The 15,254-nt window shown below is 44.0% G+C and overlaps 1 protein-coding gene across 1 annotated transcript in view; it reads right to left on the bottom strand.

Annotated features, from left to right (window-relative positions):
* Positions 1–341: 341 nt before the first annotated feature.
* Positions 342–15,254, bottom strand: part of LOC149337759 (multidrug resistance protein mrp-7-like) — a 157,568-nt gene continuing 142,655 nt past the window's right edge. Inside the window, exons 24-27 of the mRNA XM_089553505.1 lie at positions 14,383–14,541; positions 8,892–9,058; positions 6,002–6,196; positions 342–599 (exon numbers count right to left, since the gene is read on the bottom strand). Coding sequence (XP_089409631.1) covers positions 452–599; positions 6,002–6,196; positions 8,892–9,058; positions 14,383–14,541 — 669 coding nt within the window. The 3' untranslated portion in view covers positions 342–451. The remainder of the gene's footprint in view (positions 600–6,001; positions 6,197–8,891; positions 9,059–14,382; positions 14,542–15,254) is intronic.

Here is a 15,254-nt window from a genome sequence, read left to right as displayed (position 1 = left end):
TTATAATATTATGTATGACACCATTCAAACTGCCATAATCTGGCATCTCTGTCCAGTGGGAAAGTTCTCAATCCTCCTATTTACGAGGTGCAACGAGTGGTCGGTGAGGAAACGTTAAAACTGAGTAAAAGCCTACGAATAAAATTATAGGAAGAACCAAATATACCTTTTGGCAAATAAAGTGCTGCAGACTAAGATGTACTCACACCGGAGGTGAGTGTTGATGTTTTTATTTTCAGCACTTCAAGTTTCAAGAAGGCATTTTTTCTGAATATATATATATATATATATATATATATATATATATATATATATATATATATATATATATATATATATATATATATATATATAGATATACATATATATAACGAATACTAACACATGCGGCAATGTTTCAACAATGAAATACGCAGGAAGTGTATTTTTGCAAAAATAAGGAAATTTAAATTCAAAGCGCAGTGGTATTTGCTGGGGCCTCGTATCCGGGCACGACGCCTGCCTCGCTGGCCATTGCGTAGAATGCGGATCCCGGGTCTTCCAGCAACGTTGAAACCGAGCCAAACTCTCGCACTTTGCCCTCTTCCATGACCAGGATTCTGTTTGAAATATATGACATAAAACGATTGGCTTGCAAAGCAAATATTAAACATGGACAGTGCACTAGGCTGGCAATACACATAAATACGATATAGCCATCGAAGGAGCAGGGTATAGACAGAAAGCTTTGAATTTAGCAAGGAGTATGCTCAAGAAGAGTTCTAGTTTGGGCTAGTTGGGCTAGTAGCAGCAAGCGGAAGAGGCAGCAACTGCAGTGTTGGCAAATGTGTCCGAGGATTGAATTCTTGATGTCACCTTAAAAAAGGCTAACCATGCAGGTGCTCGGGAGGCCGAGACAGGTAGGCAGGCAGGTGTTCCGCGCTGCCTCCAGCCTCCTCTTATTTGTTCGAGACATTCTGCAAAATCTGTAAACTATAACGCAAAAGACCATCAACATAGGACTTATGAAGGAGAACCACAAAGCGAGAATTGCAGGCCAAATGTGTTCCTGCGACAAATTGGAAGATTTGTGATTTTGCTGCTATTCTCGCACGCAGTTTTTTAACACGGAGTGTCCAAGAGAGGTTTCGGCCGATGACAACACCGAGGAATCGTTGGGTCCGAACACAGGCAGCAGTGACGTGCAATGATATTTTGATTTAAATAGACGCTATTTAGACGCTATTGGCGTTTTACACGAACTCTAAATTGCCAGAACACTTGATCACCCCTCTGTACATCCACAGAACTTCACTTCGGTCTCATCCAACGAAGCCGCCATGCAGTGAACTATTGCGTTACAACTCACTTCAATGACAGCACTCTTTTTTTGCACCCTTTTTCCTTCTTTATTCCCTAATCCCTCCCTCTCTGTTTTTCATTAAAGAGCTCTCTCTCTCTAACCCTGGAAGCCTTTTCGGCTTTATTGCATGCTAGCGCAAGCTGAACCTTTTTCTACTGAGGGCGTTGAAAACGGTTGAGAATGAACTGTTTTAGATAAAATAACCTCGTTTCTCGCCCCTTTTTTTCTTACTGGCGGACTAACGCTACAGCACACGTATTAGAGCTATGGCTGTAAAAGGGACGTTGGCAGGCTTCCCCACGCTGAGTGAGCGCACAGATGCACGTGTACACAGGTATAAGCACACGTCAACAAGAGAGGTAAATGGATATTTCTGCCTTTGTGCATGAGTGGGCAAACGGACCGAAAAATCAGGGGCATATTTAAGCTGCGCCTTTAAGGGCCTGAAGCGAAGGCGTTAATGGCTTCGTTCGCTGCATATGTTCACATTCACATATTTATAACAATTTTTACAACACAGTTTCTACATTTCTGTCTTTGAACTTTTCCACACTGCAGCTTATTCACATAACGTTGGCCAAGCCGCGGTGGCTCAGTGGTTATCTGGGTTGGCTGCTGACCCGAAAGACGCGGGTCGATCCCGGCCGCGGCGGCCGAATTTCGATGGAGGCGAAATTCTACAGTACTGTGTACTGTGCGAAGTCAGTGCACGTTAAAGATCCCCAGGTGGTCGAAATTTCCGGAGCCCTTAACTACGGCGCCCCTTATGGCCTGAGTCGCTTTGGGACATTAAAATCCAATAAACCAAACATAATGTTGCTTCTATGTACACACTGATTAGTACTCAGTGCACTACACGGGCAATCACATGGCTACAAGGGAGCGTTCGAGCCGCACTCAGATTCCGCACTGAGAAAACTTTATACTACTCGCGAACCATCTGTTGGGCCAGTAGCGTAGATGAGATTGAGGAGGTTTTCCGGCGTCGGTTGCAAGCCGACGCCGCATCCCGAGTGTATGGCATGGGTTTCCGATACGTGACGTAGATTTTTCGGCACAACGCCGATGGAACGTGGGCTTGTAGACACAACGCAGACGGCACCTTTTATGCTGAACGGCAGCCTAAGAGCTATCAGAGTGTGCGGATGCAGAACACGGGACACGGAAGAGTGAAAATGTTACCTTAATTTAAACTGGACAGAATTTTCGGGGCCGAAGTTCGTGTGATCAACGGGTGGGATTTTCCACTTGCATCATGTTAATGCTGTTCGTAGGTAATGGCCAAATCAGTACCTGGTCGTGTATGTCCTTTGTGAGCTTATTTAATATATATTACGTAAAATACTTGTGCAGGGCATGGTTTATGGGGTTTGGTGTGAACTTACTTGCCTACGTGCTTCGACGCATAGGCGCTAATTAACCGCCGTAGCCTGGCAAAGAGTGGGTACAACAACCTGGAAGTACCCCCCTCCTTTTCCTCTCCCCTCCTCCCCCCAATCTGTGTCCTTCGTCTCTCCGAGTCTGCGCGTCATCACGGGCGCTGGAGACCAAAGGGTAACAAATGGAGAGAAAGAGCAGAGTTCTCTCCAGCTACTAGTTCAACTACCGGGACGCTCCCAAAGATAGCGTCCAAAAAAGACAGCCCTTCGTATTTGGACGAAAAGGGCGGAAATCTGTGCTCAAGACTGTATTTAAGAGCTCCCACCTCCTTTGTTCGCAGCATTCCCCATTTTGATGTCTCTTGGCATGTAGCGTGTATTTTGTTGTTGCACAATGTATATGTGAATATATTTTTCTTGCTGTTTTTTCCTTTAAACTGTCCGTCTCCTCGTCATTGCTCCTGCCGGTCGGCGACTGCGGACGCGCGTCCCAACAACCACTGCGGACCCGCGTCCCAACAGGTCTAACTTTTCGAAGCGACTCAGGCTATGAGGGACGCCAGGGCTCCAGAAATTTCGACCACCTGGGATTCTTTAACGTGCACTGACATCGCACAGTACACGGGCCTCTAGAATTTCGCCTGCATAGAAATTCGACCGCCGCGGCCAGGATCGAACCCGCGTCTTTCGGGTCAGCAGCCGAGCACCGTAACCACTGAGCCACCGCGGCAGCTTTGCGCGAGGCACGTAAGGGGCCGTCTTTGTTCGCGTACGTGGGCAAAGAAGATGAATTTTTTTTCGCTTCCCGCAGCGTAACGTGGACCGACCGGACCGTGAGGCGCTGACTACGGTCAAAAGTAGTGGCATCTGAACGACTTTCGAAACAGTACTGTCGACATGAAACAAATTCCGACTGTACTTGTCTCAGAAAAATTCGGTGCGTTGCAAATCAGAGGCAGATGTTTCCCTCTATCAAAGCTTCACAGGGGAAGAGTTTTGGACTTATAAATACAAACCACAGACTAAAGGCAAGCGCATGCGAGAAAAAAAATCTCAGTTCCCGTTGTCACAGGAAGTTCAAGACAGCCATTAGCTGGCGAACTCGTGGTCATCATCTTTTGGGACAGTGGTGGTGCGGTTCTCAATGAATTCCTGGAGCGTGGCGCCACTTGGAATTTAGCACGCTACGTAGAGGTACTGAATAAATTGTGTGCATGTTTTCGTTGAGTCTGCCCGCAAAAAAAAAAAAAAAATCGACCATGCAGCATGATTTTATTTTGAAACGAATTCAAGCGCACAACAACACGCACACAAGAGAGGAAAGACACAGGACAGGCGCTAACTTCATCTGATTTAGCACGACTGTGTGAGTGACACGTCTGTTAATCTTTTGCACGCAGAGTACAGGTACCTTGAGCACGCATTGTGAACCCGATGATGTGTTTCTTTACTGCGCATGTCTCCATTTATGTATATAATCTGCTCTCTTACCTGCAAATAAATCAGATGAAGTTAGCGCCTGTCCTGTGTCTTTCCTCTCTTGTGAGCGTGTTGTTGTGCGCTTGAATTCGTTTCAAAATAAGCTATGCACCATCTAGCCCAAACAGAAGTTTTGTTAAATCAAGCAGCATGAAAACGCTCGGCCACGCACAAGTCGGGAAACAACCATCGCGTTGGAGAAACTGTACTTTCGGGATGATCTGCCTCACCCACACTGTATAGTCCGGACCTAGCGCCATGCGGCTTCTGGCTATTCCCGAAGCAGTCTGAAGAGCACGCGCTTTGCGTTCGACGAAGATGTCGCCAATGAACTGCGTAGTCAGTGCAGTCAGCTGCCTGCCTCATTCTTCGCTGGCGGCTTGCAGACAGCAGTGCATCGATGCAGGAAGTGCACCAATGTTTGCGGGGACTACACAAAACATAAATTACTCCTGCGAAAGAAGACATCTGCAGACTTTCCTCTGAAGGCACCGTCTTTATTTTATATGAATCATAACTATGTCAAAGACCAGGAAGAAAAATTTCGAGGAACACTTTGGGGATCTAAAGTGCGATGAGGCGAAAGACTTCCCTGCAACACACTCCAGCGTACTTACGCTATATATAAAGTAGGGTGGGCCATAAAACTAATTAAAGCTAATAGTAAAAAGAGTTAAATATAATAGTGGCCAGCCCGCACTATTATTTTTAATTTTTTTTTGGCCCACGATACTTTGTCTGGAGTAAGTACGCTGGAGAGCGTTGCGGGATGGTCTTTCGCCTCATCCCAGTTTAGATCACCAAAGTGCCCCCCGAAATTTTCTTCCTGGTCTTTAACATAGCTATAATTCATATAAATTAAAGAAGGTGCCTTCAGAGCAAAGTCTGCAGATGTCAAGCAGAACTGCACATGCGTTGTTATGAAGTCGGCGTGAGTTCCAGTGACTTTAGCACGCTGGGATGAGTGGCGCTATCTGTTGTAAGCGCCACAAGTCACAAAAGTTTTATGTAATGGACGGACGGACGGAAGGACAGAGTCATGACCGCGAATACGAGCCATTAAAGGCCTTAGAAGTATACTGAACACCTATGTTACCCTCAATTATCGGCCTTGAACCATTAGCATTCTGGAGAAAAGTATCAATTCACTGTCTTTTAAAGTGAATTGAATTGCACAAACTATACTTTAACTTCCCTGCACTACGCAAAACTTGTTATCTGCTCCGTTACGCTCATCTCGCCGATTATTCAACTCCCTCAGCATTCAGCGGTTGCACGGTTATTCCAACGCTTTCGACAAATCTTTCCTTCCCATCGCCATAGAAGAATGGAACAATCTTCCTGAAACCGGTGTCATCAAAACTTTAGGCAGCCACCAGATTTAGGCAGCCAATAACAGACCACTTGAACCAACTATAGCTACTTCCATCGTGATGCTCTGCCTGGAATTTGAACTGGTTGTGTCATTGCGACACCCCCAACAAGTGTTTTCCCACTTATTTAATTTCCGTTCATTTTAATGTTGAATTTTATATACTACTGCTTTGCCATATATTTTCTGTACTATTTGAATTACCTGACGTTAATTTCACGTCAAACTTGTTATTCTTGTTATTTTTTGTTAGGCTTTTTTATGTTTACATGCCTTACCCTCAATGTATGACCGCTTCACACCACTGTCCCCCCGCCCCTTATGTAATGTGCCAGACGGGATCTTTAAGGGTTCAATAAATGATGATGATGATGATGAATTTCACGCGGGGGCAGCACACAGCCAGCCCCGTGCCATAGCACCACTCACTTGTCGTAGTCCAGCACGGTGTGCAGTCGGTGGGCGATGGTGAGGACGGTGCACTTGGTGAAGCTCTCCCTCAGCGTCCTCTGGATGAGGCTGTCCGTGTCGCCGTCCATCTGGGACGTCGCCTCGTCCAGCACCAGCACGCGGGTGTTCCGAAGCAGCGCCCTCGCCAGGCACACCAGCTGACGCTGGCCAACACTGGTTTGCGGAAGTGAATGCATGCCCTGAATTTGGTACCATCGAATGAAGAGCTCTACATTCGCCGAATAAAGCTGTGAACCAGAAGCTAAAGCCTGCTATCGCTACTAGAGTGTGCCAAGAATTCCAGTTTTTAGTGGACGCGCTGTAGGAACTGCAGTTGGAAACGAAGACTTGAATATGACGAACACGATCAAGAATCGTATTTAAATGTATGGAGACCTTACCCAAAAAATTGGTATTTTAACTAAAGAATTGTTTTACTGAACTTCTTTTCATTTCATTGTTGCAAAGTAATGCCGCGAAAGTTTGTTCTATGCATTTTTCGCACAATACTTTTCCAAATAATGTCACACAAAATACACGGCATCCGCCGCAATATTATCTCCAGTCAGAAGCAGTAAGAGGATGAGGCAGTGAGTACAGCTAATAACATTGCACCTCATAAGTGGGTGCGGTCGTATAGGCTTACGAACGTTCGCATCTACTTCGATCACGCTAATAAACTCTATTTTAAACTGGATAAATCCGTTAAAGCTGTGCCGAGAGTTATATAGTACGTAGAATGAGTCGATTACTCAGTAATTTCGGCAATTCTATGAATGTGGTAAGTATAGCAAAATAGAAATGGTATTATCTCGCTGCACTCAACCGAAAAGTGTCAGCAGCAAAAGTAGCATTCGTGCAGACCAAATTTTATTTTAAAAATTTTGGAAATTTACACTGCAGCGTACGACTGCCTCATACTTAAATTATAGTTATACTCATCATCACAGCCCGACTACGCCCGCTGCAGGGCAAAGGCCTCTCCCATGTCTCTACATTTAACATTGTCCTTTGCCAACTGTGGCCCCTGTTTCCGCGCAAACTTCTTAATCTCCTCCGCCCACCTAATTTTTTGCCACCCCCTGCTACTCTTGCCTTCTCTTCGAATCCACACAGTTGCCCTTAAGGAGCAGCGCTCTTCTCATTACGTGCGCTGCCCTAGCCCATTTCTTCCTCGTGATTTCGTTAAGGATGTCATTAATCCGAGTTTGTTTCCTCATCCACTTTGAGCGCTACCGGTCTCTTAACGTTACACCTATTTATTTATTTATTTATTTATTTATTTATTTATTTATTTATTTATTTATTTATTTATTTATTTATTTATTTATTTATTTATTTATTTATTTATTTATTTATTTATTTATTTATTTATTTATTTATTTATTTATTTATTTATTTATTTATTTATTTATTTATTTATTTATTTATTTATTTACCCTCAGGGCCGTTAGGCGTTACAGAGGGGAGTGGGAATACATGCAAGTACCAAAAACAGAACAGCAGCTAGAAAAATTGAATATAGTTACAGCAAACACTGGTATAAAATCAATAACTGAATTGACAAAAGGCAGCATTTCACAAAACAAAACAGAAACGAAAACAGCAGCTAATAAATTAACAAAGTTATGGACACATAAGTATATGAAATTAATAATAGTGTTACGAAATGCAGCAGTATCAGTAATTACAGCAATATTGTGGGGAAGGTGATTCCAGCTGACACAAGTTCTGGGTATGAGTGAATCATGAAAATCATCATCATGATTTTTCTTTCCATAGCTTGCTGCGTTGTCCTTAACTTAAAGGCGCACTAAAGAAGATTCTGAGCTTGTCTTTTTACTGCGGGAACTCAGCCTGCTCCTTCCAAGCATTCCTACAAACTTCGAATTATTGTCCCGTGCGGCCGATTTTCCTATGAAATCGAATTAAACGCCCCGGCTCCCGCCTTTTTTTTTTTAATCCACCTCCGAAAGTAGGAGGAGTCGACCAACGCGTGGAGTGCCTTTCAGCTGCAGTCTCGTGGCGGCTTGCCGCTTTTCCATCGGCGGAGTAATATTTAATAAAGAGTCCATGCGTATTTTTGTTTCCGTGGGCCTATTTTGCGGCTGTGTTGTCTGTGATTGAAATTATTTATTCATGGAAACGTAAAAACAAGATAAAAGTGAAAGTTCAGCCGCCACGAGACTGGCTGAAGGGAACTCCACGCGTTGGTTGACCCCTCCTACTCTCGGAGATCGGTTCAAAACAAAAGCGACAGCCGGGGCGTTAAATCCGGTACAATAAAAAATCAGCCGCCCAGGACAATAATTTGAAATTTCTAAGAATGCTCGGAACGGGTCGATCGAGTTCCCTTTTTAAAACAAGCTGAGAATCCTCTTTAGTGCTCCTTTAAGCTGTACCCTCTTCGTTAGCTTCCGCGTTTCTGCCCCATAGGTAAGTCCTGGTAAGATGCAGCGGTTTATACTCCCCTCTTAAGGGATGTTGGTAAACTGCCATTCATGATCTCACAGAACCTGCCATATGCGCTACACCCCATTATTATCCTTCTAGTTATTTCCCTCTCATGATTCGGTTCATTGACCGCTACGTGCCCTAAGTAGATGTATTCCCTGACCACTTCCGGCACCTCGCTGCCAATTGGGAACTGCTGTTCCCTCGCGAGACAGTTGTACATTAGTTTGGCTTTCTACATGTTATTTTGGCGGACTTTAACAGAAAGCGAGATTTTCTAGCAGATTATGTGCATGTGTTTTATTCAGTCTATTCCGTCGAGTCTCTTTGCATTTGGTGAATGTCGCATCTCTCATGAAAATCATGTCAGCTGGCTAAACGAAATGACGAACAGAGGTAGCGTTCACAGCCTCACCTCAGATTGGATCCGCCGTCGCCCGTCTCCAGCTGGAGCTTCTTGGAGTGCGCCGACACCAGGTTGGAGAGGTGAGCTTGGCCCAAAACCGTCCACACCTGCTCATCCGAGTGGCAGCTAGTTGGGTCCAGGTTCATTCGAAGAGTTCCCCTCAGCAGGCTTGGATCCTGCGTTTGCCGACAGGTGGCAGCTTACAAGTGCTATCTGTTTTTGGCCGAAAACAAGTGAATTCACCACACAACTGTTTCTTTTCTTCTCATTCTCCTTCACTTTTTACTTGCTCAGCTTCTTTCGTTTTTTCTTTCTTCTTTTTCTTCTCTTCTTCATTATATCTTTCTTTAAGCGTTTTGTCCTTCCGTTCGTGCTATTAAACATCGTTGTTCTTTTTTTTTAAACAAGAAAGTGGAATAGGATTTCCAGGCTTACAACACCCCGAAAGAAAATGCGGCCCGGAGAAGCATGTTGAAGTTGTAGTTGAAGTTGCAGTTTATTTGTCGCTCTTAGTGGTACAAGTATCACTGGGAGAGAAAGGACGCAGGGAAAAAAGCTGCTTGAATGCAGCTTGAGCGGCACCCTGAGCCCACACTGCTGAGGCAACGTTTTGCCGCAGTTGTTAGTTTACAAGACAGCTACAGGTGAGGCAGTCGAAAACAATAAATAAAGTATCAACATTAATGGAATATTTACAGTGGCACTTCAACGTTAGTATCACATTCAGAACAAAAAGCGTCATAAATACTCAAAAACCAAAAGCATCACATCATGCAGGTGTACAACATAAGCAGAATTCACACGTGTTACTGCTTTAGTCACAGTTCAGAATAAGTTGTAATTAAACGTCTTCGAAAAGATATAAAATGGTTTTTAGGCTCTTTACCGTGATGTCTTTTAGCGATATGTTGTTATTTTCTAAAATGTTTAGGTATTTTGACAGAATAAAAGATGGAATAAAAGAGTGAACAATAATCAAGAAATGCTAACATAGAAATTAAAGGTATACGCGTTGAACCGGAGGAGGATCTAGCTGAAATCATGGGAAAAATCGGTAACGTTATTGGCGAAGAAATCTCGGCCTCAGACCTTGATGCATGCCATCGCGTTTCTGTGTATGGAAACCCTTCTGCATTTAACGTTGTTGTCCAGTTCGTTCTCCGCAAAAAAACGCGATGCAGTCCTTCTAAAAGCGAGAAGCAATAAGAACCTTTGCTGCAAAGAACTTGGGTTCAAGGAAAAGACAGAGGTATATATAAATGAGCATTGATGCTCTGATCGCAAGCGTTTGCTAGCACTGGCAATCACAAAGAAAAGTGAGGCAGGCTGGAAATTTGTCTGGGTCCGTGGAGGTCGAATCTACGCACGGAAAATGAAAAAGAGAAAAGTGCTGAGGACCACTGAGGACGTGAACAAAATGACCTAAGACAGTGCACTAAATCGATGGCTCCTCTTGAAAATGGACAGCTATCAATTGCTTGCTCCGGTAGCTTTAAACAAGGTTGCCGAGGAACCAAGTCTCAAGATTTTCCATTTGAATTGCCGATCGGTGAACAACAAGACCGATGAAATACAGTCACTTTTCGACTCTTTTAAATTTTCCTTTGAAGTCGTAACGTTCACAGAAACCTACTATCATGACGAATCGAACTATTTAATTTTAGAGGGATACACGCATTTCGCCCTCAATAGATCTGACCGCAAAGGTGGTGGCGTTTCAATCCAAGCTTTGAATACTCGCGCAGTTACAGAGGTAAAGCAGTTCACTTTATCTACTGCTGACTATGAAATGCAAACTGTTGAGCATGATCGCGAAGTTTACACTGTTTTATATCGCCCCCCAGACGGTAGTTTCGAGAAATGCCTTGATAGGCTTGAAAGCCTTTTTGATTATGTGTCCACTAATCGACAATCACTGGTTTTAGCCGGTGACGTGAACGTTGACATGCAAAGCATCTCGCCCAGACAAACAGAAATTATGTCCCTTTTTGTTGCTTACGGGCTTTCGAACCTTATCAAACTCCAACTCGCATAACCTGCTCTACATCTTCCTCTCTAGATATCATCGTTACTAACTCGGAAATTTCTAATGCAAAGGCTGGCACACTCCTATCAGACGTAAGTGACCACATTCATACTTTCGCTTTCATTCCTGCTGCAAGGTCCAATTCTGCCCGACAAAAAGTTTGCAATAGCTATCAGCGCATAGATATGATAACCCTGGAACGCTTCCGAACGGGTATGTGTGCAGCTAGGTGGGATGATGTGATGCGCTCAAAAGATGCGAATGACGCATACAGCATCCTGGTTGACAAACTAAAGGCTGTGTACGATAAATGCTTCTTGGTTGATCGTCCCCGCAAAAAAAAGCAAAAAGCCGTGCTTAAAGCAAGACCTACTGCGCAAAATAAAGGTTAAAGAAAAGCTGTTTGCGCAGTTTATTAAATCCCGCGACCCGTCAAAGCTAGAGAAATACAAGAAATACCGCAATTGTCTTAACCGAGAGCTGAAATCCGCGAAGTTTAATTACTACAACAGCACTTTCTCATCCATGTCTGGTAAAAATGTGAGTGCGAAATGGTTCCAACTAAATAAACTCTTAAACCCAAATCCCAAATCTCCGGTTACCTCAGTAATGAAAGACGGCATCGTTATTACCGGAGACGATCTCTCAAATGCATTTAATGAACATTTTTCGAGCATCACAAAAACCCTACTCTCTTCCACCGCACCGACTCCCGGTTACACTTTGCAAACACCAATTGTTGCCGAGTCTATATTCCTTTCCCCCACAACTAAAGCTGAAGTCGTAACAGTTTTTAGCAACCTAAGATGTAGCAGCGCAGAGGACAAAGATGGATTCCGCATAAAACCCTTTCAAGTTTATTATTGACTTACTTGCTGCACCGTTAACTCACATTTACAACATTGGTCTCGCTACAGGGATCTTCCCGACAGAAATGCAAGTCGCAAAAGTTATTGCCATTCATAAAGGAGGTGACCCATCAGATTTATCAAATTACCGGCCCATCTCGATCCCGCCTGTGTTATCAAAGGGTTTAGAAAAAAATATGTGTTCCAAAATAACTAAATTTTTAGATAATCAGGGTGTCCTATCTGACCAACAGTTTGGCTTTAGACCTAAAATATCGACAGAGGCAGCTTTGATTAAACAAAAAGAACTAATAGTTGAAGCCTTTGAGAAGTAATGCCTGGTCCTTGGCATTTATGTCGATTTTTCAAAAGCATTCGACTTGCTCAACCATAATCTGCTGCTGCAAAAACTGGAACACTACGGAATTAGGGGAGTCAGTTTGTCTCTGCTCAAATCATACTTAGCTCATCGCAGACAAATGGTTTCTCGTAATAACAAGTTATCTAGCCTTGAGCCACTTCTCTCTGGTGTTCCCCAGGGCAGCATAATGGGGCCCTTACTATTTCTTGTTTACATTAATGACATCTTTTCTACCCCTGCCGTTGACCTTGTGGGCTTTGCTGATGATATTACAACACTGTTGTCGGGTAGCACAGAAGCCGAATTATTTTCGCGAGCAAATAAGTTTCCGGAATATCTTCGCGAGTGGTCAAGAAATAATCATCTAAAAGTTAACTCTGAAAAAACGAAGGCCGTCTTATACCGAACAAAAAACAAAACTGTTCACACAAATTTACCCTATCATTAGGAGGCAAAACAATTGCAATCGCGAAAAACATAGAATGCTTAGGAGTTATCTTCTCAGAGTGTCCCACCCGGGACAAACAGGTCAATCATGTTCGGAAACAACTGAATCGCTTCAACGGTCTTATTTGCCAACATAGGGACACACTTCCGTCTCGAGTAAAGGTGGTCTTCATTTATCAAGCATTCTTTCTCCCATCACTGACTTACTGTCTCACACTTTGGGGAACGACGACCCAGCACAACATATCCAAACTAATAACAGTACAAAAGCGGGCAATTAGACTCATAGCAAACGTATCGTGGCAGACCCACACATATCCATACTTCATTAAATTTGCCACTCTAAAGATCACTTCTTTGTTTCCTTTCAGATTGCTATCAATGTACAAAACTGCGGTTTTTACTAACAATGAAACCACTCTCTCGCTTCTAAAAATGTCTCGCTGTTCAACCGTCTACGATACCCGCTCTCATTTTTCTTGGTCACTGCCTCTTTGTGGGACCAAATACGGTATGTTGCAGTCTGCAATTCAGTGGGTACGTGTAAATAAGTTTAAAAATGGAGCATTATTTAAGCTGCTATCAGTGAACTCATGAAGAAATGGTTGTATTTTGAGATTTCAGTATTGGTGATTGGCGACAAAACATGCAGTACTTGCATCCTACCCATTAATCTTATCAGCATATATGCGAACGTTTGCCACCATAAAACATGCAATAGCAATTAATTAATTCTCGAAAAACAAATTGAAGGTAACAATCAATTCCTCTCATGTGACATGTAAGTCATGCGTTACATGAGAGATGGATGTTAGTCTCCAAATGACGCTCTTTTAACAGAATGGCGCTAAGGCTTCAGTTCTGCTCAAAATCCGCCGTTGTCATCGACCTTGTGAGCGAAAATTTCCCGTAGAAGCAACCAGATTGTCCACCTGGCCTCGTGGAGTCATCACAACCAACCCACCGGACTGTGAGCAGTCTGGCCACACTGGCAGATGGAAGTTCAATTCATGACTGCTTTCTCGGACAGAGCAACCTTGGCTCCGAAAAACCACACCCGCTGACAGCACGTGCCATCGCAGGGCAGTGGCCCATCGCCTAACTGCTGCGCCATCACGCAAGGAGTGGTACGATGACTGCCAGGGATCTGTGAGTGCAGTGTCCAGAATGACGAAATCGGGATATATGGACGTTAATTACCCCATTAACGATGTCGCCTCATACGCTTAACACGGAGCTAAAGTGTCCCCTCTCCCATTTTTTTTGGTGCACGCCGTGAAGAATTAAAATTGCACAGCATAGCGGATTGGTTTTGTAGCTTTATGGGGGTCTAACGTCCCAAAGCGACTCAGGTTATGAAGATGACGTCGCCGAGGGCTCCGGATAATTTCGACCACCTGGAACTTTTTATTGTGCACTGATGAGATCGCACACTACACGAGCCTTTAGCATTTTGCCTCCATGGAAATGCGACCACCACAGCAGTGATCGAACCCCCGTCTTTAAGGCCAACAGCCGAGCACCATAACTACCAAGCCACCAGGTGGCTGTACGGTATGGCAGGGACTTAGCAATGTTTTCAGGTTGTGCCTTTAACAAGACACAAACAGTGAAGCGAGAGACGGTTAGGCTCAGAAAACTGAATTGCAGTGCTACGTCTGTCTCACACTGTAAGAATTCAAAATTTTTGTCGGATTGTATCAAAAGATCGTAATGGGTGACTGACAAGTGGAGTCGCTGTATTGAAGACAACCCTGTGCTCGCGGCAAACGCGCTGACTCTTTCTTTGTATGCATTTATACAAAATTGTTTTCTCACCTGAGGAATGATGGTGACACTCCGACGTAGCTTCTTCAGCGGCACCTCTGCGATATCTATGTTGTCGATGAGAATGCGGCCATTGGAAGCCTTGAGCATACGTAGGAGTGCAAGCACAAGGGAGGACTTTCCGGCACCAGTCCTGCCCACCACACCGACCTGGCACAGTGAAAGTTTTCACGGATATTAGGAAAATAGATAGATGGCGTGGCACAATATACGAGGGGTGTTCAATAAAGATTTCCCCTGACTCACTTCTACTTATTGCAGGATGCTGAAACTGCGCATATGTAATGACTGAAGTCACTATAGGTCACGTGCCAATTTGCAACCCTCAAGTAATAACGGTCTTACTTTTATAGGTGCTAAAGTGGTGTGAGGTGTGATAATGGATGCAGTTGAACAGAGAGCAGTCATCAAGTTCCTGTACTTGAAAGGCCGCACTCCAAGGATACTTTTGATGAGATGAAAGAGGTTTATGGGGATGATTTCTCATCATATGATGAAGTGAAGTACTGGCATCGTCAATTCAAATATGGTCGGAGTTCGGTGGAAACGGCTCCGATTGCAGGACGACCCCACTCCGCTACCGATGAACACACTATCCAGCAAGTGGAGTCGGCCAATTTAGAAAATCGCCCAGTAACCGTTGGATACCTAGCCGAAAATGTCAAGATTAGTGTGGGATCCATGGAAAAAATCATTTAGGACCATCTTCATCTGCGCAAGATATCCGCTCACTGGGTTCCCCAGCTGCTCACACCTTTCCAAAAGCAGGAACGAGTCGAATGTTCCCAGGCTCTTTTGACTCTATGCCATGGAAACCAGGAAGACTTTTTCCACAGTCTGATTACACAGGATGAAATCTAGGC

This window comes from Amblyomma mixtum, chromosome 7 (genome assembly GCF_055824585.1).
Source record: "Amblyomma mixtum isolate Tamu chromosome 7, ASM5582458v1, whole genome shotgun sequence".
In the NCBI taxonomy this organism is placed as follows: Eukaryota; Metazoa; Arthropoda; class Arachnida; order Ixodida; family Ixodidae; genus Amblyomma; species Amblyomma mixtum.
This window is presented reverse-complemented; position numbering and strand designations above follow the sequence as displayed.